The following is a 27,221-nucleotide window of genomic DNA, read 5'->3' as shown; positions in this document are numbered from 1 at the left end:
GACGATACAGTATTTCTCCATTTTGACTCATCAGCACCCCCAGAGGCAAAATTTATGTATCTTTAACGGAGTATTCCTTATTAAAAGAAGAGCGAAGGTAATAAAAGTAACGTTGCTTATTTTTGTCTTGCGGTAGGCTACAATATTTTTCTAAAGGAAATCAACTAAAATCGAACACAGAGCCATGTTAGTAGTAATGTAGGCCGGCAGCTTGGAGGGCTTATTCTATTCTATGACTTTTATTTTGGAAAAGGTACAGGCGGAACGAAAATTGAGTCCAGTCTTGGGTACCGGAAGTTCTGGGGAAGTAGATCGATGTTACTTCGCTCGTTAGGGAGCAGTCAAGTAATTTTGTTCAGAATTATTCTGCGCTTTTACATACGTATATTTATAGCCATGGATGCATGTGGACTATCTAAAGACATCAATGGTGTGTAAGAAAATAACTTCTAGCTAACGTTACCATGCTAGCTAATATCTGCAGGACTAATATCAAAAGCCCCATGGAAAAAGTGGCATATTTAGCTATCAGTTGATCACCGGCTAAAATCGGTTGTTATGACTGCATTGTTAAGCCAAGTGTGCTTGTAATCCTATCTAACTAGCTATCAATTTAAAGTAAAGACAATTTCAATAGTAAAGTTATTGCTTAATGCAAATTAATCCTGACAAAAGCTAATGTCTGATGCTACTCTTATATTCTATGGAGCCCCATCCTTTAACGACTGGATGAGAAATGCATGCCTGCCATCTTTAGCTGACAGACATAATGATATATTAACACTGTATATATTTTTGAACAGTGTTCTAATTGAATGTTTGTCCATTTGTACACCTACATTTCAGATCCAGTTCTCAGTATTTCTTCTCTGCATCTCCTGGTTCCACCCTTGCGGCTCCTGTCTGCTGCCATGTGGCAGGTGGCTCAACAAAGAGATGTGAGGCACTATGAGAAGTTGGAGGAGTTTGTGACTCTGGTGACAGAGGCCATTCCAGAGCTGCTGAGCCACAGACATAGAGCTCAGCTCATTCTAGGTCTGAGAGCACGGGTGAGACACGAGTCAGGGGGCATAGGGTTATTAAGTTGGATGGAGATCCCTGAAAAGCGCAAATGAAATATATTGAACAGAAGAGAATTTCCTATGATGATGAGTAGAGAATTGGGTCTGTTCTATACATTATGTAACTGTCTGCAATCGTATGAATGGGTACTCCCCACCTGAGTTGATTGAGAGATGACAATGACATGGTTTCTCCAGCTACAGGTTTGTACCACAGTTAATACTTGTTTCTACTGCTGTGTGATTCAGTTGGTTCTGGAGCTGTGCCGAGGCCCTGCTGACCCTCAAACCATCCAACCTTACCTGGACAGAATGCCCACTGTTACTCCAGGATGCACAGGAGTAAGTGGGCTACAGTCCTTTTAGAACAGAACTTGCTTGTTTTCCAAGTGGATTTGAGTGCACACAGCCACTATCTGATGAGATGATTGTATCTGTTTACTGTCTTGCAGTACAGAGACGCAGAGGTGGAAGCATCTGAATCCAATTTTGTGGTGCTTGTCCAATCACTGCTAAAGGACCCAGTCGAGAGGGAGTGCTTCTTTCAGGTACTTTTACACTCGGCGCTGTGAGCCTCTTGCAGGACCGCGCAGCTTACGCCAAGGTTTTACTGAAAACAATGGGAGTGTCATGCCCGGGAAAAGTTACTCGTCCAGGCCTTCAAGAAAAACAAGTACTTGAAGTTACAATCCATCGCCTTGCCTCCATTTAAATAATGTTCCCCCAACAGGAGGTGTTCCCGGAACAATATGGCCGACATTATGACACAGCGGTGCAGACGTTAACATGGGAGTTTCTCTCCAGACTGGAACAACTGTTTCCAGTACCAGACCTCAAGCAGGTATTGAGCATTATGGCATGCATAGCTTTTGGCAATTTAGCCTTTCTGATATTGGATGTAGCATAAATCTAGCACAGGTTAGGCATAGTACACGAACACAATTCTTTAGGCTACGTTGATTGAATATAAAATGCATTTCTAAAAGACATTCCCTTTCAGACGGCGACATGGCTCAGCTCTGCCCCTTCAGTCCTGGAGGAGTGTATGCAGTCGACCCCAGAGAATCTGAACCTCATTCTCCAGCACCATAAGAGTTTTGGACATTTAAAAGAACCTTGTAAGTCTCCTGTAATGATTACCAAATCATGATGAAACGTTTTGTAGCACAGTACTGTTTAAAACTCGCAGGTCTTTTTATGACACAGTTCTTGTTTTCTCTCGTTCAGCTGCTCTCTCCTCCTCCATGGGTGACAACATCCTCTCCTCTCTGTCCACCCCTAAAATGGTGGTCACCACTGAGCCGACCACTTTTGTCATCCGGTCAGAGTCGTCACATAACTCAGCAGACGTGCTGGGCCCCATGTCTTTAGAGGACGCTAATGCTGTAGTAGTAACAGTTTACACTGAAGTGGAGGTTGGAACAGAGGTGGAAGAAGAGATTGTAGAGACAATGAACGAGGAATACGTATCGTCAAACGCCTCTCCACTGCGGGAGGAGGTGGTTGAACTTAAAGCTGAGGATATGAATCTGGAGATGACAGTCGTTGAAGAATATGGCTACGTGGGGGAGGAGATGAGTGCAGCCGAGGAAGAGATGGACACAGTGAGTGTTCCGGTGGAGCAAGCAGATGAAGCCGTTAATATCAGTGAAGACATTGGAACTGCGACAGAGACACTAGCAGTCAAAAAGGATGTCCAAGATGAGGTGGTGGCAGATCAGGGCGGCCAATCAGAGACTGTGAATGTATGTGTGAACCAGGAAGGGAAGGACACGTCCCATGTGGTCAACTTTCAAACCCAACAACCTGCGACGTCAAATGTGAGGCGGTCTACACGGCTGCAGTCGAAGACACCAAGAACTTGGCGGAGGAAAAAGAACACTGAGAACAAGTATGAGTGATGATTACAAAATAGGAGTACTGTCATTTAAAAAGGAATCTGCCATTTTGTCATCAAATTAGTGATATTTTTGTGTTCGTTTTTAATCACAGGAACAACGGTGAGGCCTCAAGCGTGGTTTATGTCATCTCACCCAGGGGAAGAGAAGCCGGTAATAATGAGCTCTCCAACTATTCTGACAGTGACTATTCTGACAGTCATCAGGGAAATGGTTATACACAGTGAAGTTGGAAGTTTACATACACTTAGGTTGGAGTCATTAAAACTCATTTTTCAACCACTCCACAAATTTCCTGTTAGCAAACTATAGTTTTGGCAAGCCGGTTAGGACATCTACTTTGTGCATGATACAAGTAATTTTGCCAACAATTGTTTACAGACAGATTATTTCACTTATAATTCACTGTATCACAATTCCAGTGGGTCAGAGGTTTACATACACTAAGTTGACTGTGCCTTTAAACAGCTTGGAAAATTCCAGAAAATGATGTCACGGCTTTAGAAGCTTCTGATATTTCAAGGCCTACCTTCAAATGCAGTGTCTCTTTGCTTGACATCATGGGAAAATCAAAATAAATCAGCCCAGCCAAAAATTGTAGACCTCCACAAGTCTGGTTCATCCTTGGGAGCAATTTCCAAATGCCTGAAGGTACCACGTTCGTCTGTACAAACAATACAACGCAAGTATAAACACCATGGGACCACGCAGCCATCATACCGCTCAGGAAGGAGACGCGTTCTGTCTCTTAGAGATGAACGTACTTTGGTGTGAAAACTGCAAATCAATCCCAGAACAACAGCAAAGGACCTTGTGAAGATGCTGGAGGAAACGGGTACAAAAGTATCTATATCCACAGTAAAACGAGTCCTATAAAGACATAACCTGAAAGGCCGCTCAGCAAGGCAGAAGCCACTGCTCCAAAACCGGCATAAAAAAGCCAGACTACGGTTTGCAACTGCACATGGGGACAAAAATCGTACTTTTTGGAGAAATGTCCTCTAATCTGATGACACAAAAAATAGAGCTGTTTGGCCATAATGATCATCGTTATGTTTGGAGGAAAAAGGGAGAGGCTGCAAGCTGAAGAACACCATCCCAACCGTGAAACACGGGGGTGGCAGCATCATGTTGTGGGGGTGCTTTGCTGCAGGAGTGACTAGTGCACTTCACAAAATAGATGGCATCATGAGGTAGGACAATTATGTGGTTATATTGAAGCAACATCTCAAGACATCAGTCAGGAAGTTAAAGCTTGGTCGCAAATGGGTCTTCTAAATGGACAATGACCTCAAGCATACTTCCAAAGTTGTGGCAAAATGGCTTAAGGACAACAAAGTCAAGGTATCGGACTGGCCATCACAAAGCCCTGACCTCAATCATATAGAAAATCTTTGGGCAGAACTGAAAAAGTATGTGTGAGCAAGGAGGCCTACAAACCTGACTCAGTTACACCAGCTTTGTCAGGAGGAATGGTCCAAAATTCACCCAACTTATTGTGGGAGGCTTGTGGAAGGCTACCCAAAATGTTTGATCCAAGTTAAACAATTTAAAGGCAATGCTACCAAATACTAATTGATTGTATGTGAACTTCTGACCCACTGGGAATGTCATTCTCTACTATTATTCTGACATTTCACATTCTTAAAATAAAGTGGTGATCCTAACTGACCTAAGACAGGGAATTTTTACTAGGATTAAATGTCAGGAATTGTGAAACTGAGTTTAAATGTATTTGGCTAAGGTGTATGTGAACTTCCGATTTCAACTATACATATTTACAGTAGCAAGAACTGAGGGACCAAAATTTGCAGATTTATTGTATATTTACATGTCTTTCATTGTGTGGTCTCAAGATATTTTTCAATGAGCATGCCCTTTATTTCATTCCCAAGCCATGCAAATAAAACATGCCTTGTCTGACTTCTGTCTCCCAGGTGGATCTGACAAGGTGACCCCCTTTACCTGCCCTAAGTGTGCCTACCACAGTCTGGAGGAAAAGAGCCTTCACCTCCACATGCAAAGCATTCACACAGAAGAGTACAACAAGCCCAATGTGTCTGGGAAAAACAGAGCAGAGGTTTCACCATGTCCCGACAACACTGGCCAGATATCCACATCAATCAAACCTCTCCTTTCTTCAAAAACTTTAACTGAAAACTCTGAGAATCAAACCGGTAATGCTGGGACTCCCACGAAAGCAAAAGGCTACCATAAGGCCCACACATGCGGCACGTGCGGTAGGATCTTCACTCGCTCCTCAGATGTGAGGAGACACCAGCTCACCCACACCGGTGAGAGACCTTTCCACTGCTCTCAATGCGACAGGACCTTCCAGCATTCGTGGGACCTGACCAAGCATGAGAAGAAACATGGTGGGACATCCATCTCTTTCCCCTGCCAGCAGTGCGGGAGCTCCTTTGCCAACCTCCGCTCTCTGACAGCCCACCACAGAAGTTCCCACCTGGGCGAGAGCGACCTGCCCCACCTCTGCTCCATCTGTGGCAAGAGCTTCCCCTCCTCCTCGGAGTTGCTGGAGCACAGGAAGAGTCACGGGACCAGCCTCCAGTACATCTGCCAGCAGTGTGGCGAAAGCTTCCACTCCCTGCTGGCTCGTTCCCAACACCGGCAGACCCACCTGGTAAAGCGGCAGTTCAAGTGCCCGCACTGCGACAAGAGCTATACGCGCAAAGCTGATGTAAAGAGGCACATGTTCTCCCACAGCGGCGAGCGACCGCACCAGTGTAACCAGTGTGGGAGATGCTTTTCCTTCCTCTTCCTGCTCAAGAAACACCAAATAGTTCACACGGGCGAGAGGCCTTTCCAGTGCTCCTACTGTCCCAAGAGGTTCACATTGATATCCATCCTGAGCAGACATGAGAGAATGCACACCGGGGAGAGACCCTTCCTCTGCTCTCAGTGTGGGAAGAGCTTTCTGTCCCAGGGGGAGCTGTCCAAGCACCACCGCTCCCACACTGATGAGAGACCGTACGCTTGCAATCAGTGTGACAAGAGGTTTAAGAGCAAAAAATCCCAACAGGAACATATCATCTCCCACACCGGCGTGCGCCCTTACCCTTGCTCTTATTGTGGGAAAGGATTCACCAAACCATACGCTCTGACCAGGCACCATCTCATACACACAGGGGAAAGACCATTCCCCTGCGTCCACTGTGGGAAAACGTTTCTCACCCCCGCAGAGGTACAACTACACATCCGCATTCACACAGGGGAACGCCCTTACCCCTGCCCTGATTGTCAGCTGAAGTTTAGGAGTTCGTCAGACTTGGCACGACACAAACGCTTTCATACAGGGGTGCAGACATTTGTCTGTAACCAGTGTATGAAAAACTTTCCCACCTCGTCCAAACTGAAGAAACACATGGAGAACCACTCAGGGACAGAGGCAGTCCAGAGCTCAGACTTTGGAGAAAATTCCAACCAAGTGTGAAGTAAGGGCAGCAGCACAATTGGCAAAAATGGCAGACACAATTAATTAAAGTACATTTACCTTCACAGCTATTATATTCTACAATGTCTCTGTCAAGGAAGATCTCTAAAATAAGATATCTTGTCAGTCTGGCTCATGGCCATTGAAATATAGCTGTCAATTATTATTTTGTGTCTGGTCAAAGGGAGTTGCAACTCAATCATGTCCTTGGCTTATTTTATTGTAAACTGTATATGCTCGGCATCTTAAATGCAACCGTTTTAAACTGTAAAATCAGTGCTATGATCATACAATTAGTAGTCAATCAGTAGCTGGTCTATTGGAAGCGCTGGTAAATTAAAATGTTTGTCAATAACTTTAAAAGAATGTCAAAGATTAGTAAAATGTTCTGTTACGGAAATGAACCAGCCTTAGGTGGATGCCAACTTGTCTCCTTGTCTTTACAGTTCCCAGTACAATACATGTATTTTGTTCTACTTTGTAGCCCTCTGTCTCTCTGACACACATACCAGTAATTAAAATGAAATCAGTTGGGCGGGGAGAACAGGTTAGGCCCATGTAGTGAAAACAATAGGCTTTGAGTAGCTTTGTTCAGAAGATCTGTTGGATGTCGGTTGAATCATTCCTTGGTGAACTATCCGATGCATTTCCGATGACAGAACCCGTTGTGACGCGCAGTAATTCCAGGATCACTTCCGGATTGCTTGTCGTTCATGGCTACAAGCATGTTATTAACTGGTTTACAATTAAATTAGTAAAACATTCGTAGACAAAGCAAACGTAGTGTACACAACATTATTTGCTACAATCTGTAGCGTTCAGGAAGGAACCGATGCATTAAATCCCGTCGTCTAACGGGATCCTCCATCTAACTTTTGTAACAACAGTCAGCATTTGGCCCACGCGACAAAATGGACTCGGAATTTTCGGCAGCGGACAATGCAGGTAGGCGATATCTAATAAATGACCATGCAAATATTCCAGCCGCTGCATATACAATTTTTCTACTTGAGTTATTTTGGGGTATGTTCAGCAATACACCATGTTCACAGCGTGTTTGCAGTCAAAAATGAAGTCCACGGGACAAGCAGTACTCGTATATTTCTACAACAATTATGAACATTTGCTCCACTGAATATGCCCCAGTACCCATAATTAAGATGCATAAGCTACATTCAATTACACAAGACTGTTGTGAAACGTTATTTAACAATTTCAGATAATGCACTAGCTATGTTGCAGATTGATTTCAAAATTGTTTACAATGTTCTTTTGAAATACTCTTTCCAAGCCAATGAAGGTACAACACATGACAAAGTTTGTGGACACCTACTCGTCGAACATCGCATTGAAAAGTCATGGGCATTAATATGGAGTTGGTCCCCCCTTTGCTGCTATAACAGCCTCCACTAGACATCCTGTGAAGGCTTTCCACTAGATGTTAGAAAATTGCTGCGGGGACTAGCTTCCATTCAGCCACGAGCATTAGTGAGGTCGGGCACTGATGTTGGGCGATTAGGCCTGGCTCACAGTCAGCGTTCCAATTCATCCCAGAGGTGTTCGCTGAGGTCAGGGCTCAGTGCAGGCTAGTCAAGTTCTTACAGACCGATCTCGACAAACCATTTCTCTATGGATCTCGCTTTGTGCATGGGGGCATTGTCATGCTGAAACAGGAAAGGGCCTTCCCCAAACTTTTGCTACAAAGTTGAAAGGACAGAATCATCTACAATGTCATTGTATGCTGTAGTGTTAAGATTTCCCTTCACTGGAACTAAGGGGCCGAGCCTGAACCATGAAAAACAACCCTAGACCATTATTCCTCCTCCACCAAACTTTATAGTTGGCACTATGCATTTGGGCAGGTAGTGTAATCCTGGACTCCGCCAAACCCAGATTTGACATTGGACTACCAGATGGTGAAGCGTGATTCATCATTCCAGAGAACGCTCCAGAGTCCAATGGCGGCAAGCTTTACACCACTCCAGCTGACGCTTGGCATTGCGCATGGTGACCTTAGGCTTGTGTGCAGCTGCTCAGCCATGGAAACCCATTTCACGAAGCTCCTGACAAACAGTTCTTGTGCTGACGTTGCTTCCAGAGGCAGTTTGGAACTCTATAGTGAGTGTTGCAACTTAGAACCGCTTCAGCACTCGACGGTCCCGTTCTGTGAGCTTGTGTGGCCTACCACTTTGCGGCTGAGCTGTTGTTGCTCCTAGAGTTTCCACTTCACAATAACAACACTTACAGTTGACTGAGGCAGCTCTAGCAGGGCAGAAATTTGACGAACTGACTTGTGGGAAAGTTGCCATTCTATGACAGTGCCACGTTGAAAGTCACTGAGGTCTTCAGTAAGGCTATTCTACTGACAATGTTTGTCTATGAAGATTGCATGGCTGTGTGCTAGATTTTATACATCTGTCAGCAACTGGTGTAGCTGAAATAGCCAAATCCACTAATTTGAAGGGGTGTCCACATACTTTTGTATATACAGTGTATGCGTTTGACGTTCTGTCTGATTGCACCCTTATTATACATTTTTCCATGCTGTTTTAGGTCTCCCTCTCCTCTCCCTCTGCCTCTTGGTTCCACCCATTCAGCTTATGTCAGCGTCCATATGGCAGGTGGTGCAACAGCGAGATGCCATGAATTATGCAATGCTGGCGGAGTTTGTCTCCCTGGTGACAGAGATGGTCCCAGAGTTGCTGATCTATAGGCACAGGGCCCAACTTATTTTGGGATTGCGAGCAAGGGTGAGTGTTACAACGTTAATGAGTGAGTGTAGAAGCATGGATAGAGCCCTGATGTATTAGGATCCCTTTTAGAATCCAAGAGTGGAAGATTTAGTCTCGTCTAGGCACACTACTTTCAAAACAGGCCCTTTACAAGTCAGAATGTTGAATAAACTTCACTTGAACATACTTTACCTATTGTCTGTTGATTTTTATCCTTATGTCAGAGGTAATCGGTGACAAAATATCCACAGGGAAGTGTTATTAGCCCGACTTTCAGTACGCTGGTCTGTATATGTTTTCAATACTGATGCATGGGACGTAAACACTTGCACAATATCTAAACAATGGCCAAGCGTGACCAAACGTTGACAACTTTTCATTTGCAGTATATCACATGCGCTTCCAGCTGATTGCGAAGGGGCCATGCTTCGGTCGACAACGTTCGGCTATTGTTTGCATATTGTGCATCATGTGCAATGCGTCAGGAGATAGAAAATACAAACCGTGGAAATGTTCTCTTCATTTCCTACTGCCAAAAGGACAACAGCACGGACAACCGGTAAATTGAGTGTAAATATCATTTTATTCAACATTCTGGCTTGTAGAGACTACTGCATATGTTTTAGGGCGACTTTTTCCGGCTGAAAAGCCATGGGGTAACCATGGTAACAGTCTGATGTACTACAACTATATAACTAATGAATAACGGTGCATGGGGTATGTGTTATTGCAGCACATTCTGGAGTTGTGTCGCAGTGAGCATCCTGTAGAACCTCAGGTCATCTTAACCCAGCTGTACATGATTCAACCACTTACCCACTTCAGTAATGATGTAAGTTGATCTTCAATGAGTACCTTCTTCCTGGAGGAGTAGACTGGAATAACTGTGGAGTGAAATGCACTGCTATAGATAAACTGTGTGTTGGACAAATGTGTCCTTATTTGATGTATCCTACAGGTAAGTGACACAGAGGTGGAGTCGTCAGAGACTCATTTTCTGGAGCTGGTCCAGACCCTGCTTAAAGACCCTGATGAGAGAGAGCATTTTTTCACAGTGAGACTTCACAGAACACATGTCCTCTTGCATTGGATTTACAGGTCAATGAAGTAAAGTGTTTTGCATTGCATTTAACTGTATATTAAATAATGTGGAGGGGTTTTCTTCCTCATCTGTGTCCCTCAGGAGATATTCCCAGTGGAGTATGGACCACAATATGACATCGAGCTGCAGACTCTACTGTGGGAGTTCCTGTCCAGATTGGTTCAACTGTTACCGACCCCTGACCTCGCACAGGTGAGGGAAAGAATACCTTCCATTCACACCTACTGTTTAATAATCATTGTGCTGTACCAGATTAATTAAACTGCAAGGAACCATGTGAAGTGGAATATTCAGTAGATACATATCTATTATTTGATCTATCCCCCAGACAATAGCATGGCTCGGTACTGCCCCCTCAGTCTTGGATGATTGTGCCCATGTTATATCTCATCCAGCAGATCTGAAGAGTCTGCTTCAGCACCATAAACGTCTTGGACATTTGGAGCAACATGGTGGGTGACACGTAGTAAATGTATGCATCATATTTTAAAACTGCACATGGCATTCATCCAAATGGATTGACTTTAATTGTAGCATCTTCTCTTTGAACAGTACCCCCCTGCGCCATGGGCGACTGCATCCTGTCCTCTCTCTCCATCCCGCCACACAGTAGAACGGTGATCAGCACTGAGCAGACCAGCTGTCACAACCAGTCAGAACCCTCGCAGGAGTTTGTGGATGACTTCGAGGTGGAAATTGTAACTCTGACAGGTTATGAAGAGGTTGAATTAGGTTTGAGTCAGGAGGAGGTGGAGGATGGGAACGATGATGAAGGGCAGACCATGGAGGACAAGGAAGAAGAGCCTAAAGAAACGTCTGCTGAAGAAGTGGAGGAAGAGGAGAAAGTGATGGAGGACCATGAAGAGAGGGGCTTGGAGAGCAACTCGCATCTAGAAGAAGCCGAGGATGAGCCAGCATCCTCCCATCACCAAACATCCTCTGGGCCCCACATCTGCTCAGTCTGTGAGAAGAGCTTCAAGTTTGCCTCTGCACTAATAGCCCATCAGGTCATCCATACAGGAGAGCGCCCGTATGTTTGCCATCTGTGTGGACGGTGTTTCTCCTTCAGGCAGTCTCTGGACAGGCACAAACAGACACATAAGGATGGGCGCGTTTACGACTGCTTGATCTGTGGGGAGACCTTTCAGTCCTTGTCAGCCCGCACAGAGCACAAGAAGAGCCATATGGAGGAAGGCGCTTACCAGTGCTCACAGTGCCACAGGAAGTTCAACTGGGCATCGGCCATGGTGAGACACCTGAAGGCTCACACAGAGGGCACTGAGGTCAAAACGCAGGAACTTACAAAAAGCCTGAAGTCTGAGAAAGATGATATAGGGATTAAAGAGATTGTAGGAGAGGTGGCTATTGATCCCCCTGAAACAGACCTGGTGTTGGAGGATGGAGGGAAATTCTGTTACAATCCACAGGAAGGAGCGGATCACAAACAACAGGAAGGTGATGGTCAGTCTGGTCAGTCCACTTCGTCTGAGCCTGCAGTGTTGGTGCCTGGACTTCTGGACAAGGCCGTAACACTTGTCAAGGTCCGTACCAGTGGTAGGAAAACGAAACCGACCTTGAAGGTGCAGATGGTGAACCTGCAGAAGCTCAAGGGAAAGGTTGCCACCCCAAAGAGAAGGGCGGGTGGAAGCTTGATGAACCCCCAAGGTTTCACACCATTGCATTTTAAGAGGTAAAGTAGATGGATGCAGACAGTTTAAGGTTAAATAACAAGTTTGGTATTTTAAGTGAAAAATAAGATGTAACTCAACTGTCATCTCATGGCATTAATGCTCTAGGCGGGCAATTCCACGGTAACCGAGCGACAGTGAGACTCCGATTTTTTTAACTTTAAAATGTATATCAAACAAAAAACGAAGTTTGGTAACAGACAGCACGAACAGCACAAACTGTCATTCTGAAACCAAACTACTGTTTATCAAGTAAATGTATCCTTGTAAAGTTCTCTGTGGAAATTGTTCAACGTAGTCCTTGTGCATAGTTGTGTGGTTTGTTTAACTTTGCAATCATTGGTTTTTGTTTGACATACATTTTAATGTGAAAAATCTGAGTCTGTGTCACTCTGTTACCTTGAAATTGCCCTCTACCTACTTGTTTATCTTCAACAGTGAGGAACACTCCTATGGCTCACCAGTGGTCTCAACAAAGGAAGGAGACACAGGTGCATGTATTACCTTATCAGTTTGCATAAGTGTGTAATTGTTAGGTTTGTTGAGTGGTTACCTACATGTATTATTTTGTTACATACATTGCTTAAATAATTGTTTGTATCCTGCCCTTTATTGAATCCATCAGGTTTTCACTTATACTTTGTTGGTCCTTCAGGGTGGTGTCCATTCTCCTGTCCCGAGTGCTCATTCGTCAACTCAGACGAGGCGTCCGTCCAGCAGCACATTGAGACGAACCACTCGGGGGAAGTGCAGGAAGACGCTCAGTCCGCTCCGCACCAAACAGGCCAAGCTGGACACTATGATTGCCCAGACTGTAACAGCAGCTACAAGTTTCAGTCCTTACTGAAATACCATCGGCGTGTCCACACCGGCGAGCGCCCGTACGTGTGCCCTCAGTGCGGACGGCGCTTCTCCTTCAAGCAGTCACTAGAGAGGCACAAACAGACACACAAGGATGGGCGCAAGCATGACTGTCTGATCTGTGGGCAGAACTTCAAGTCCTTGTCAGTGTACACAGAGCACAAGAAGAACCACATGGAGAACGGTGTGTATCGGTGTTCGGAATGCGACCGGCGGTTCTCCTGGAAGTCTGCGCTGGTAAGACACCTCCGGACTCACACGGAGAACGCCACCGAGGCTGAGCTCTCTTACAAATGCCCAAGGTGTGACTTGGGATTCAGCAGTAGTACGTACCTTAACAGGCACCTGCTCACACACCAAGAGGAGAGGTTGCATGTCTGCAGCTGTGGCAAGAACTTTGCCTACAAGGCTGCTCTGACCGCACACCAGCGCACCCACCTGAAAGAGAGGCCACACCAGTGCAAGCAGTGTGGAAAGGGTTTCCTCTACAAGGGAGGGCTGGTAAGTCACATGAAGATCCACTCCGAAGAAATGCCTTTCATGTGCTCATTCTGCGGGAAGAGCTTCAAGAGGGAGAGGAACATGAAGAAACACGAACGCTGCCACACCAGGGAGAACGTGTTCAGCTGCTCGCAGTGCGACAAGACCTTTGTGTACAAGGCCACACTGACCAGGCACGAGCTAACCCACTCGGGGGAGAGACCGTTCCTGTGCTCCGATTGTGGCAAAGGGTTTTTCTCCCATGCGGAGCTTCTAAAGCATGAGCGCTTCCACACGGGCCACAAGCCGTTCCAGTGCTCCCACTGCGGGAAGCAGTTCACCCAGTCCTGCTACCTGACCATTCACCTGCGCTACCACACAGGGGTACGGCCTTACTCCTGCACCCATTGTGACAAGAGCTTTCTCAGCGCCAACCGTCTAAAGAGACACCTGAGAACCCACACAGGAGAGAAACCCTACCTGTGTTCAGAGTGTGGGAAAGGTTTCAAACAGTCATATCACCTCAAGATGCACCAGCAGACTCATGCCACTAAGATTTGCTGAGGCATGATTGTGTCTCTGTCCAGACTTCAGTCAAATTATTTGGTAGAATGTAATGGTGAGTTAGCTGTCGACTGTGTAGACAACCAGGAGTGTTTAAAATATAAAAATATAAATTCAATATGCAACAAATTCAAAGATTTTAGTGAGTTACAGTATAAGGAAATCATTCAATTGAAATGAATTCATTAGGCCATAATCTATGGATTTCACATGAATTGGCAGGGGTGCAGCCATGGGTGGGCCTGGGAGGGCTTAGGCCCACCCACTGGGGAGCCAGGCCCAGCCAGTCAGAATGAGTTTTTCCTCTTAAAATGGCTTTATTACAGACAGAAATACTCCCCCGTTTCATCAGCTGTGGGTGGCTGGTCTCAGATGATCCCGCAGGTGAAGAAGCAGGATGTGGAGGTCCTGGACTGGCGTGGTTACACGTGGTCGGCGGTTGTGAGACCGCCAACAGCTCTGGTGGACATTCCTGCAGTCAGCATACCAATTGCACGTTCCCTCAACTTGTTGCCTCATCTGTGGCATTGTGTTGTGACAAAACTGCACATTTTAAAGTGGCCTTTTATGGTCCCCAGCACAAGGTGCACCTGTGATCTCCCGTCAGATCCTTGGGCTCCCGAGTGGCACAAGGCACTGCATCTCAGTGCTAGAGGTGTCACTACAGACCCTGGTTCGATCCCGGGCTGTATCACAACCGGCCTAGATCGGGAGTCCCATTGGGCGGCGGACAATTGGCCCAGCGTCTTCTGGGTTAGGGGAGAGTTTGGCCATCATTGTAAAATAAGAATTTGGTCTTAACTGATATGCCTGGTTAAATAATGATCATGCTGTTTAATCAGCTTCTTGATATGTCACACCTGTCAGGTGGATATATTATTATGGCAAAGTAGAAATGTTCCCTAACATGGACGTAAACAAGTTTGTGCACGAAAATTGAGAGAAATAAGCTTTTTGTGAGTATGAAACATACCTGGGATTTTTTATTTCGGCACATGAAACATGATTACACGTTTATATTTTTGTTCAGTATATTAGTGATAATTCCTAATCTAAGGATTCATGAAATGCATTTGAATTCTTTCTGACTTTCCTCAGCTGAAATAATGATAAATACTGTGTCATTGTTACTCATCAAGGCACATACAGCTCTTCTGTGAGCTGAATCACTCATGTGACACAACTTTGGCCTGGATTAAATCTGTAGAGCGCTGGCTGCAATTAATCCCGGACAAAATGTTGTTTTTGGTTGATTATAACGATGTAGAAGTACTAAAATAATTGTGCCTCGTGTCCTTCTGCTAAAATGCATTTCATATGTATAGTACATTGTATTTTCATAGAATTGTAGCTCAAATTAGTTTAATGAAGAGACTTCAATGAACAATACAAATTGTTACTGTCTTTTGTAATGAAAACGTCAATTTAAAACCTACTAATACAAAAAGGAAACTCAAGCATACTTAAAACTAAACTTTATTAGATGCATGGGTACATTTACCATCTATAAACTCAAGCTATGGTTTGGGATTTTTTATTTTTTTTACAAAACAGGCATGTCTTAGAAACTTTGCTCTGGACATTGGCAGTAAGGGGTGAGATTCCACTGACATTGGTCTCATCAGCTTTGCAGAGGTTGAACCATTTGACAATCTTAATACTGGCCATCAATCTGGGTCTGAATGTTTGCATGATAAATCTGTACCATGATTTAATTGATCAATATTCACTCAATGGTAATGACTTCATTACCATTATATAATATGAATTAACAAAATAGGACTCACATTCCCTTCCAAGGAGCAATGTTTCAATGACAGACTAGCAGTTATTTAGCACCAACACCAGATTCACATGGTTAAAGAACACAATGCCTCAGAGGACTTGCAGGGATTATGCAGTTTGTTACCAGATGTCACTTAGGAGTGCATTGTGTGGGTGGGAGTAAAGGACAGAGTTGAATAGTCACTTCAAATAGGTGACAGGACAATTGTGACTAGTTTATCAAATTTAAGATTTGAGGTGAAAGTAAACTCATTTGAGAATCTGTTTCAGTAGAAACGTGTTTCCAGGTTCTGATGTTTCACTCATGTTGAGTGTGCACACCGGCATACAGATTAGTTTCAGTAGTTAGGAATGCCATGACTTCATCTTAGGTCCGCCACCTAGGTCACATTTAACATGAGAAAACAATGCATGGCCACACTGCCAAAACTATTGAACTGGGAAACAATTGATCCAGCACTTTGGCCAGACTGATCTACACAACCATGTGTAGAGTGATGGGGCAGTGGTCACTACCCATAGCTTGGTTGCGGATCTTGCTATCACAAAGGCCTGGCAGTAGAGCAGAGGACAGCACAAAGTAGTCCAGACGCCAGCCTACGTTCTTAGACCGAGAGTTCATCATGTAGGTCCAGAAGGTGTAAGCGTTGGCCTGCTCGGGGTACAGCTCGCGGAAGCTGTCGGTGAAGCCTGCAGCCAGCAGCTGATTGAAGCCCTCACGCTCCTCTGCTGTGAAGCCTGCGTTTTTTTTGTTGCCTTTGGAGTTCTTCAGGTCGATCTCCTCATGGGCTACGTTCAGATCGCCACACAGCACCAGGGGCTTGCGCTTGTCCAGGTCGCTCAGGTAGGCCTTGAACTCCACGTCCCAGGTCTTGCGATAGTCCAGGCGCACCAGGCCTCGGCCAGAGTTGGGCACGTAGGCGGTGACCAGGAAGAAGGTGGGGAACTCAGCAGTGATAACACGGCCCTCCTTATCATGCTCCTCTTTACCTGCAGACAGATTGGGGATAGGCAGGTTAACTAGGACACCTGGAAAGAAGTCTGAATGAGTAAAGTTAAGACGTTCACAGCCAACTAGAGTAACCAGGATCAGCCATTCACTCACCAATGCCATAGGTTACTTTGAGGGGCTCAGTCTTGCACAGCATAGCTACCCCACTATAGCCCTCCTTCTCATCGGAGCCAGCCCAGTACTTGTGGGGGAACTCGGGCATGGAGGTGATTTCATCAGGAAGGGACTTCTCAGCGCACTTCGTCTCCTGCAGGCACAGCACATCCGGGGCCTCGTCACGCACCCACTGGGCAAGAGAGAGGGAAAATAACCAGTCAGCTCCTTCACATTGCACTGCCATTTATCAGTGTTTAAAAGGTGCAGCCACTGTGCAGATTAATGAACCAGACAATAGTATTTAACAGAAGTTCATAGACACTCAACGTTTAAATCTCATAACTGTAGTGTGCGGACTTATTTCACATGTGTAGTTAACGATTCTATGCACTATAACTCAACTAACAGGTGCCTCTGTACCAGTACCCCTGCTCTTTAACTACTTGTTATTTATTATTATTCATATTTTTAAAACTGCATTGTTGGTTAGGGGCTTGTAAGGAAGCATTTCACTGTAAGGCCTACACCTGTGGTATTCGGCGCATGTGACTAATACAATTTGATTTGATTTATAGCTCAATGCCAAGTCGTAATGCAGCTTTGGACTCTGTGGTTCCCAAACTCACATCAAGGCCCTTCTTCTTGACCCAAGCTCTGAGCCCATCCACATTCCAGGAGGTGATCTTCATGTTAGCAGCACGACCATCTTTGCTGTTCATCTTATCAGGAGGGTCACTGTACAGAATGGGGGCCTCTGGTTCCTTGACCTTCTTTCCTTTCTTGGCAGCGGGAGCTGTAAGGTGACAGAGAAAACAGGAGGGGTAATGAGACTGATGTAACAGTATGTTCTTTTCATTTTTATTCTGTTCTGCTTCAGACATACTGTAAGTGTAAGATACATATCGCAAAAAACAGGAAACATTAATTGACTAGACGTCTCACCTGTGCCGTTGTCATGGTCACCATCTCCAGCCTCCTGCTCATTTTTCTTTGCTCTTTTCGACATACTTGCACTCGTTGTTATCCCACACACGCCCCGAAGACACACAACACGCACACACACAGTACACACGCGCCGCCGCTGGGAAAATAAAAACATTATCTAGTTATTAGCTTTATTTATAGCAGCCAATTTAGTAAATACTATAGCGACGCTTAGCTCATCAGCTACTGCCACAATAGCTACTAGTTTGTACGCCAGATATGTGATAAAGATGTTTACATTACTGCATTACATATCCATTTAACAATTCTGTAACTACTGCAAAAACAGGCGAATCTTTGATAATACGCTAGTTAACTAGGACATATACATAACTTTATGTGCGGCCTATGGCTCAATCCATGTCGAATGAAGATAGAGTCTGAATAAATGGGGGAAATGTGCACGAGCAATCAGGCAGAAAATGAATGCAACTAATGCTGCTACTACTACTTCTTTGCAAATTAAGAATTGAACTAGAGAGAACCCAAACTATTCTTACTTTGCTTTTTCACAACAAAGGATCAACCGTGTCACACTCGCGCAGTCACTCCTCCAAAACAAAGCAGTGGGTTTTGAGGAACATTGTCACACAGACATGCATGTGCTGTTAGGCTGCCCTATATTATGCCTGACGTGATTTTCCTCTGAATCCGTGAACGCACCAGGTATCAGCTCTTTATGCATGTTATGTATTTGTTTACGTCAAACATTAAATGTCTACAATTAGCTTCCAATTTGTTTTGGTTAATACAATACCTTAAAAGATACAATTCTGTAAGGAAATCATCAAACGACATCTTGTTATGGGTCCTCACTGCCTAGAGTACTATCTGAAACCCGAAATACTCAGCAACTGAAAGGTTCGTATTAAACTTTTTGCTTCCTCATCTGAAATGATCATGTTTTTCATTTAAAACACGTGAAATTGGCTCTTAATGTGCCTTCGTTTTTGGCATGTGAAATGAATAATTGATGGTAGATCTAGATCGCCACCTGGTGTGCAACCCGAGTGTTAGCTAACTAATCATGCTTCTAATAGTTTTAACCAAACATGACCCTGTTTTGGTATCTATATTCTAGTGCTTATGTTCTACTTTTCGTATTGCTTTTGAAGAATAAATAAAACAACACCTGTACTTTTTAGTCGTTGACATTGCACTGTTTATTTTTGTATGAACTGATGTTTGCAACTGTTTCTGGTATTTGTAGCTATGGCATCGCACTCGGAACATATTTTTTTCAGATGCACACAAGACCACTAGCTATGCTATTTACGACATTCTTTCAATGTGCACAAGTTTTTATTTTATTCATAACAATATAATTCTCCATCTCCCTCAACCTCTCTAGCTGTCATGACTGTAGTGATTGGATTTGAGGGCAGTGCCAACAAGATTGGTGTGGGCATTGTGAGGGATGGGGAAGTACTCTCAAACCCCAGACGCACCTACATTACACCCCCTGGTCAAGGCAAGTTGGTTGAATTCAAAGTAGACTCAAATGACAACTGAACGATTGCATTTGTCCTAATGCTCATGTGTGTAGTTGCAGTAACAGACTAACTCTCCATCCCAGGGTTCCTGCCTAGTGAGACAGCCAGACATCACCGCAGTGTCATCCTAACAGTTCTGAAGGAGGCGCTGGAGGAGGCAGGGCTGAAGCCTGCTGACGTTGATTGCGTGGCATACACAAAGGGTCAGGAACTCCTATGTCACTGATTCCTATAAAGCTGAAATGGCCTTTTCTGACCTGTAGTACCATTCAGTTTTCACCAACATGATATTATTTACCCCAGGACCAGGGATGGGTGCCCCCTTGGTGACGGTGGCTCTGGTGGCACGCACAGTGGCCCAGCTGTGGGGGAAGCCTCTCCTGGGTGTCAACCACTGTATTGGCCACATTGAGATGGGCCGTCTCATCACTCAAGCCAATAACCCCACTGTGCTCTATGTCAGTGGGGGTAACACACAGGTCAGTCACCCATATATACTTACTAAGACAGACTTGGGATGTCCTGCACAACTTGAGAGTTCTTAGGGTTTCCCCTTAGTTAGCACTCATACCTGTCTCAACTGAGGTTTTTTGGGTTTAGTTGTGCTCTAATGCAATGTTTCCTCATGAAGGTGATTGCATACTCTGAGCGGCGCTACAGGATATTTGGTGAGACCATCGACATTGCAGTGGGCAACTGCCTGGACAGGTTTGCTAGGGTGATAAAGGTGAGTTCTGCATGGCTCTTCAGGGGACTAAACTGAAACGAACCTGATTAAGTAATCCTCCTATAAAGGCTACATGCTGAAACATGTAGTCCACTTCCATCGTCTTACAAGAGTTGCTGAATATCATTTTCAATTTGCTCCTCTTTTCATGCATCTTGTTTTTAAAGCGAAATAGCAACAGAATTTTTTCTCCTCTAAGATTTATTGTGCTCGGACTATACCTTGTATAAATTGTTTTACCATTCTCATGAATCAAAATGGTTTGTGCTCAGATTTCCAATGATCCCAGCCCTGGGTACAACATTGAGCAGATGGCCAAGAAGTGAGTACATGTGTTTTCTTTGGAATTGCTGTTGGCCAGTAGATGTTTTCATATGTGTATATATTTACACCATTGATTTCCTGTTTGTTTTGTCAGGGGTACACAGTATGTGGAGCTTCCATACACAGTGAAGGGGATGGATGTGTCATTCTCTGGGATTTTATCCTATATCGAGGTAAGATGCAGAGCCTTTAAGTGGGAATAAAGTTTGCATTGGGTTGCATTGCATTGTAGGGGAGAGACAGAGTTTTTGTGATAGTTAGATGGACTGTAGTTATAATAAGGGGTGCATGTTTGATGTGTTCATAATTGTCCCTTTTCTTTCAGGAAGCAGCTGGGAAGATGTTGAAATGTAATCAGTGTACAGCAGAAGACCTGTGCTTCTCCCTACAGGTCAGAACAAAAGCAATAAACTGCCCCAGTGCATTGTTGTCAGCCTGTTTCCTGCATCGGCACGGCAACACCCTTCCCCTTCAGAATGATGGCGGCTACATGGTGGCATCATTCACTGTCTGAGAGGTGGCAGAGCACACCACTGTGTAATGATCCGTTCACTACTTGTGTGTCCTGTAGGAGATCCTGTTTTCCATGCTGGTGGAGATCACAGAGAGGGCCATGGCTCATTGCAGCTCCCAGGAAGTGCTCATCGTTGGAGGCGTTGGCTGTAAGTCAATTGTACTTCATTGTGGGGGTTGTGGGCTTTCAATGTAATTCATTAAAACACATAAGATGTAATATCATGTAAATCTGGCTGACCACTCATTATGGACAGGCACAACTCAAACACAACCCTTCAGGAATGCTGATGAGGGTTTTGCTCTGTAGGTAATCTGCGTCTGCAGGAGATGATGGGAGTCATGTGCAAGGAGAGAGGTGCAAAGCTCTTTGCTACAGATGAGAGGTAAGGTTCTACATACTATGTTTTCAATACAAGGGATTTGACAAGTGTATCTAAGACATTCAATGTAAACTTTATTATTTATGAACTAATACAAGTAAAATGGCTTATGTTGATGCTAATTTCATAATGTACTTACACTTTGTACATCCTTCTGTTATTAAAATGTGATATTCTGTTTTGTTGTGTCACAGCTTTTGTATCGATAACGGAGCAATGATTGCACAGGCTGGCTGGGAGATGTTCCGGTCCGGTCAGACGACTGAGCTGTCAGACTCTTGGATCACTCAAAGGTAATTCCACTATACCTGCAACTCAAATTATTCCCTTTCATTATATTCTATTGTACAGTACAGTGATTCCCTTTCATTATATTCTATTTTACAGTACAGTGATTCCCTTTCATGATATTGTACAGTGATTCCCTTTGATTATATTCTATTGTACAGTGATTCCCTTTGATTATATTCTATTGTACAGTGATTCCCTTTTATTCTATTGTACAGTGATTCCCTTTTATTCTATTGTACAGTGATTCCCTTTGATTATATTCTATTATACAGTGATTGTCATCATATTTATATTGTACAGTACAATGATTACCTTTCATTCTATTGTACAGTGATTCCCTTTACATAAAATTGTTAGCTAAAATGTTACAGGAAGTTCTTGTCTATTTTCTGAAAGTGTATTGCGATGTTAACTGGATATTTTTGACAACAGGTCTACCATATTGTGCTGTCATCCAGTGACAAGAGAAACATTGTTGTTGGCAGGTACAGAACAGATGAAGTGGAGGTGACCTGGAGAGATTGACAGCTCATTACCCAACAGCCTGCAACTTGCACCCACCTTCCCTTTACCTGGATTGTATGCGTTGTGTCATGATGGAGGGAAAGAATGTAGAAATATTCTATGCCTCACTTCTATTGTTCTGAACCCCTCAACACAACAGATTTTAGCCACATGCATTAGTATTTTAGGCCTAGATTAAATCCGGATTGCAGAAAATCTGCGCTATGGCGCGATTGAAATGAAAAGGCAATGTTCCCGCATTTGGAGAAAACAACTTTATCTTTAGATTTGTTTTGGCTTTCTCTAGCGCTGGATTCAATCCATATTGCAGAAGATCTGCATATGCAGGTTTACTGTGAATGAAGTCTCCGCGAAAGCGGGAACTATGCCTTTTACATTTAAATTGATCTATAATGCAGATCTTCTGCGATATGGATTTAATCCAGCCCCTAGTCTACAATATAGCCACGTTTATACCTGGTGTTAACGTTTCCTGATCTTGTCAACATTCTGATTGCGGCCATATTTTTGGACAAGTGTATACAATTAAAAGTGATTGTAATCAGATCTGACCACCTCCGGAGAGTCAGTAATGCGTTGTAATGTAGCTAGATTTCTTAACTGAACAGATCTGGATTATCAAACCATTTAAATCATCCCTTCTAAAATCATTGACAGGTGGCAATATTGGCTTAATGTTAAATAAAAATTTGCTTTACACTGAAAGCTGAAATGTATCTTTTTCAGCAAGATTAGAACCTGTGATCTCCTGGTCCCTAGCCCAGTGCATTGCACCAGCAGACGTGAGGGCACTATGCCTTTTCCCCACATATTTAAAGCTGTTCAGGCAGAAAGTTTGGAACTCACGACGCAACAGCTTTTCCCCCTCCTGTAACTCCACATTTATCCAGTCAAGTCATCCAAGGATCACAATCTATTTTTGGCCTTTATTCAGTCCGTATCGCAGTAGTTAAGCACCATAGAAATTGAAAGGCAATGTTCTGCGTTAGCAGCACTGCATTCACAGTAAACACTGCATGTCGGCTAAATTGGAAGTAACCTTTACATTTCAATCGTGCTGAACTGCAGCGTCAAGCCCTCAGTTTACTAAAAAAAAAAAAAAGGGTATACATTTAACTTGTCCTTATTAACAAAGCAAATAACACTGTGGGTTTTATGTATCGTATGTGAAAATGATGAGCATTACCAGTAAGACTATGGGGCATGTCAAGTTCATTCAATTTTATTTTGCAATACTGTTCACTTATCCTCCAGTGTATTTTTTTTATATTTCAAATTTCAAATCATAACTGAGCTAGTGTGATCATGAGTAATCATATGGATTCATGAGTAACATTCACCCAATCAGGGTACAAAAAAACAAACCAGCATTAGGATCAGACAGGGGAAGGGTGCGTTCTTATTGTGCTGTCTGCACCCCTGTAAACTGGAGACATGATTACACATCTGTCCCGTGTAAAATACAGTGAAATGAAGAAGGTATAACATTTTCAAATTTGTGAAAAAATAAACACCTGGTAGGGTAGGCGTACCAAGGATTGGTCACAGATTAGAAAGTGCTTGACGGATCCCTCACAAGAGGACAAAACAGAACATGTCTGATAAAACTGCAGTTCCTCACAATAAAATGACAGCTCTTAATAAGATTTTTTTAAAAGACCAGCTCAACACGACATTAAAACGAATCATTTTGAGCTGATAGGAACTCCAGGTCCAATTCATTAAGGCAGGCCTTTGAAGGCGTTAGAAAAGTCCCTAGTTGTGGATCTCATCAAGGAGTTAGTCCAAAGTGTCTCAGTGTGGCTTTGTGTAAAGACATCGACCTGAGTGCGTGTGTGGGGTGTGTGTTGTGGCAGACAGGTCCATGCATCACTAGGCTGGCTGGTCCAGGGAGTTCTTATACCAAACTACCTTATTGGGATCTGAAACAGAAAATAAGACCACATTTAGTGACAGGCAGCATTGTCAAACCTCTCATACAATCTAGCCCTTGGGGGCTGCAGCAAGGACTTCTGAAAAGGGAAACCCACTAGATAAAAAAACATCTCAAGTTGTATCCTTCCTTCTTTAGATACAAATGTTTTTGCAGACGAGATGCAGCAGGTTTTAATGATGTCACTAGTAGGATCTCTCCTAGATCCAAAACAATTTGCCTACCGTGCCTACTGGTCATGCTGAATAACCACAAACACTTCGAGCATGCAAATAGCCTAGTGAAATGGTGTTGAAAGCGCTACTGAAATCAATGAACACCATCTACTTATTGAGAAGCTGGTGAACTTCAGTGGATTATCAGATTCCTTGTAAACCGTAGTCAGGTGAGATTTAACCCTGCCATCTCTTCATCTAGAAAGGTTAACAAGGGAGCCCTGTAAGGTTGCGTACAATCACCGATACTGTGTCCACTATACAGTAACAGTTGCCAAGCCTCTGGCCCAGCCAATGGATTCTTTAAATATGCGGACGACACTCGGCTGGTGGGATTCCTTAAAATCATATCAAGCCTCCCCTGAAGGTCTTGACAGAGAAACATTACATTTATCCAGTGATGCTCAGACAACTTCCTTAAAAAATAAACATTAAGAAATGAAGGAGATGGCAATTGATTTAAAAATAAATATGAACAAACCCCCCCAAAGAGCAACGGGGAATCAGTTGACAGTGATAACAAATACCATGGAATTGAGAGAACCTGAAATTCAATGACTGTGCCCTCAAAGACCGAAACTACAGGAGATTGTTCTTCACTGCACCCATTGCACTTATTCTTCTACGCGTTTAAACCAAAGAAACCAAGAGACCACAGCCCGTCGTTTCAAATTAGAACATGAGTCAGTAGTCCAAGCGGATCCTTCACATTTATATATCAGTCTCATCTGTGTTTAAACCGTCTTGTATTATTGGGTGTTTTTACATATTATGGTGGGATAATAAAATATCAACGTTTAACAAGTCAAACCATTAAAGAGAATTTAATTTTTGAAGTAACGTTTGTCCGTTTTTTTCCCCAACCTTGAAAGTAATGTCAAGATGAAACCATGTCCCACGACAGTGGTTGTGTATATCCAGCTATACGCCACAATTCCAAATGAATGGAAAAGATGAGCACCATTTAATTTCCTGGCCTATTTGGGTGACCATATTTTCTATTAATATAGCTAAACTGAATTTACACCACTGATGTAGTGGGATGGGATTTTCTCTTGACATTAGACAACTTTAGAAGTCTGAAAACATCTTAAAACACTAAATTATGAGCCCTGCTTCAGAGATTCTAATGCCCAGCGTGGAGAATGGAGAATCCGGTCCAAATTCTAACAGTGGACCTTCCTGATGATCATCTCACCTTCTTTCTGTTTGTTGCAGGTGACATTCCATTCTAAAAATGAACAAGGTATAGTTAGGATTCATACTATGATGCATATAACGTCGACCACAATTTTATGACAGATGCAACAGAAAAATAACATTTATAATACATTAATGTATTATTGAGGTCTCAACCACATCAGCCCTTACCTATTGTGTGATAGCGCAGAGCCTCCTTTAGATGGCGACAGGTGAGAAGCAGCTTCCCATTGATCTTTGCTTCCTCCTCTCTGTACTGGTCAATAGAGATTGAGGTAGTGACAGGAACTGGGATTTCACAACTGGCCTGGACTGTGTGATGCCTCTCTTGTGTTGGGTTGGCGGTTTCACCTCCAAATGTGAGCTGAGGTGGTGCTACAGGGGCAGGGCAGGGAACTGACCCCTCTGTGGCTTGGAGGACCTCACTGATGAAACTAAGTCCCCACTGGTTCTGCAGCAGGACACCGATGGCTGGGCGGCCCTCCTCCTCCAGCACTCCACCCACAGCCCCTGACTTCACCTTCGAGGCATAGCTGATGGTTGGCTGCAGCTTGGCAGGGCTGTCCTGCACTGGAAAAGCAGGTGGGTGCTTGAGTAGAGACAGGCTGTCCTCCACCCACCTCTCCTTCTGGCTCTGCTTCGGGGGCCTATCTGCTACACGCCCTGCCCCCCTGGGCCCCTCTCTGCGAGGGCCACGGCCTTTGTGCTGGCCTCTACGATCTCTGTCTCTACGGTAGGTGAAGGCATGTACATGGGCGGATCCGTTCAGGTTGGCCTCGAGGGCCTGGGGTGAAGCTTGGCAGGGCTGCTGGTCAACCCCAGTTGGGCAGCCTCCACCTCCTCCACCACAGTTGCCAGACCCAGGTGATAGGCGGCGGTTGCCAATGTGCGCCTCTGGGTTGGTGGAGGACACAAGGCCAGCAGGATCACACAGGGTGTCGGACTCGCACACTGTGTTGGCCTCCCATGTACCTAAAGTTAGATATAAGGCAAAGGAAGACTTAGAATCACCTAATAATTAAAAAAATAGAAAAATGGGAGCAGTTTAAACTATGCATTTATGTTATGGTTTACTGGTGAAATTATGAACTAGCTAACTACTAAGTACCCATCTTGTGTTAGGTTTTGTTGGGGCTTGGGGTTAACTGGCTAGCTAACGTTAGCTAGCCACATAGCTACGCAGAGCTAGAATGCACGCCACGGTTGGCCTAGCTAGCTACCGATTAAGCTGAATCCAGAAGAAAAAAAATCCAGTGGCAAATTTTATAATGACACTTAAATTACTTGTAACTAGCTTGCTAGTTAACCATGTTATGCAAGTTGTATGTCATATGAGCAAATAGCTATGTAACTAAGGTTATAACCTTTTCGAACTGCCTTGCCAACCAACCACTTGCTAACTAGCTAGCTAGTCTGCTAATAAAGAGAAAAGCAACGTGTATGTAACGTTAACAGTAGCCAACGTCAGCTAACCTGAAACGTAATTTATTTAAAATAGTCACTTATAACTAAGCATGAGGTACTATAATAAGGCCATACAATCTACCGTTAGTCTTCAAGTATGCATTGGAACAATAAACAATTTCCTGGCTAGCTAACATTACGTTAGATAAGTTTCATAACACCCCGGCTCCAACGCACCGGACCGGGAGTGTTCATTTCAGAACGTTTTGCTAACGTTGACAAAGTAGAAAGTCACAAAGTAACGTGCTAATAGCTACCGGAACCCAAAACTCACCTGTTTTGATATGCATATCTTTTTGTTTAAATGTACTTCTTCTGGAATTAAACCGTTACTGAAAGTTTGTTTACAGCGGGTGTCTTGATTGTGGCCACACGGAAACTGTCGGAGGTGGAAATGACCGTCACCGTTCAACTTTGCCGGATATTGAAGCGCGAATAG

General features: G+C 43.9%; 4 protein-coding genes across 4 annotated transcripts; 2 read left to right on the top strand and 2 right to left on the bottom strand.

Annotated features, from left to right (window-relative positions):
* Positions 1 to 281: 281 nt before the first annotated feature.
* LOC106609712 (uncharacterized) lies at positions 282 to 15,230 on the top strand. Its single transcript, XM_045722520.2, has 18 exons — positions 282 to 430; positions 847 to 1,049; positions 1,311 to 1,403; positions 1,514 to 1,609; positions 1,792 to 1,902; positions 2,062 to 2,179; positions 2,289 to 2,952; positions 3,054 to 3,112; positions 4,897 to 6,404; positions 7,292 to 7,355; positions 8,964 to 9,160; positions 9,876 to 9,974; positions 10,101 to 10,196; positions 10,326 to 10,436; positions 10,573 to 10,696; positions 10,797 to 11,934; positions 12,371 to 12,423; positions 12,588 to 15,230. The coding sequence occupies exons 1-18, from the start codon at positions 316 to 318 to the stop codon at positions 13,835 to 13,837; spliced, it is 6,099 nt and encodes a 2,032-aa protein (XP_045578476.2). The 5' UTR covers positions 282 to 315; the 3' UTR covers positions 13,838 to 15,230.
* Positions 15,231 to 15,295: 65 nt separating this feature from the next.
* LOC106609717 (DNA repair nuclease APEX1) lies at positions 15,296 to 18,338 on the bottom strand. The gene is made up of 5 exons (XM_014208689.3): positions 18,215 to 18,338; positions 17,673 to 17,811; positions 17,357 to 17,523; positions 16,728 to 16,920; positions 15,296 to 16,612 (listed from the first exon to the last, which is right to left on the bottom strand). Exons 2-5 carry the CDS (start codon positions 17,734 to 17,736, stop codon positions 16,098 to 16,100), a joined length of 939 nt encoding a protein of 312 aa, XP_014064164.1. The 5' UTR covers positions 17,737 to 17,811; positions 18,215 to 18,338; the 3' UTR covers positions 15,296 to 16,097.
* A 215-nt stretch (positions 18,339 to 18,553) lies between these two features.
* On the top strand, positions 18,554 to 22,645 carry gcp (Probable O-sialoglycoprotein endopeptidase). The gene is given in 12 exon segments (NM_001173906.1): positions 18,554 to 18,575; positions 19,066 to 19,185; positions 19,291 to 19,410; positions 19,511 to 19,686; positions 19,839 to 19,934; positions 20,207 to 20,256; positions 20,353 to 20,431; positions 20,584 to 20,649; positions 20,830 to 20,920; positions 21,082 to 21,157; positions 21,349 to 21,447; positions 21,931 to 22,645. Coding segments are annotated over 11 exon segments (1,008 nt in total). The 5' UTR covers positions 18,554 to 18,575; positions 19,066 to 19,070; the 3' UTR covers positions 21,971 to 22,645.
* A 531-nt stretch (positions 22,646 to 23,176) lies between these two features.
* Positions 23,177 to 27,221, bottom strand: LOC106576592 (uncharacterized). The gene is made up of 4 exons (XM_014153834.3): positions 27,057 to 27,221; positions 25,490 to 26,290; positions 25,317 to 25,349; positions 23,177 to 23,892 (listed from the first exon to the last, which is right to left on the bottom strand). The coding sequence occupies exons 1-4, from the start codon at positions 27,070 to 27,072 to the stop codon at positions 23,843 to 23,845; spliced, it is 900 nt and encodes a 299-aa protein (XP_014009309.2). The 5' UTR covers positions 27,073 to 27,221; the 3' UTR covers positions 23,177 to 23,842.

Source organism: Salmo salar, chromosome 07 (assembly GCF_965601325.2).
Source record: "Salmo salar chromosome 07, fSalSal1, whole genome shotgun sequence".
Taxonomy (NCBI): Eukaryota; Metazoa; Chordata; class Actinopteri; order Salmoniformes; family Salmonidae; genus Salmo; species Salmo salar.
Note: the sequence above shows the minus strand (reverse complement) of the source record. Positions and strands in the feature narration are given on the sequence as shown.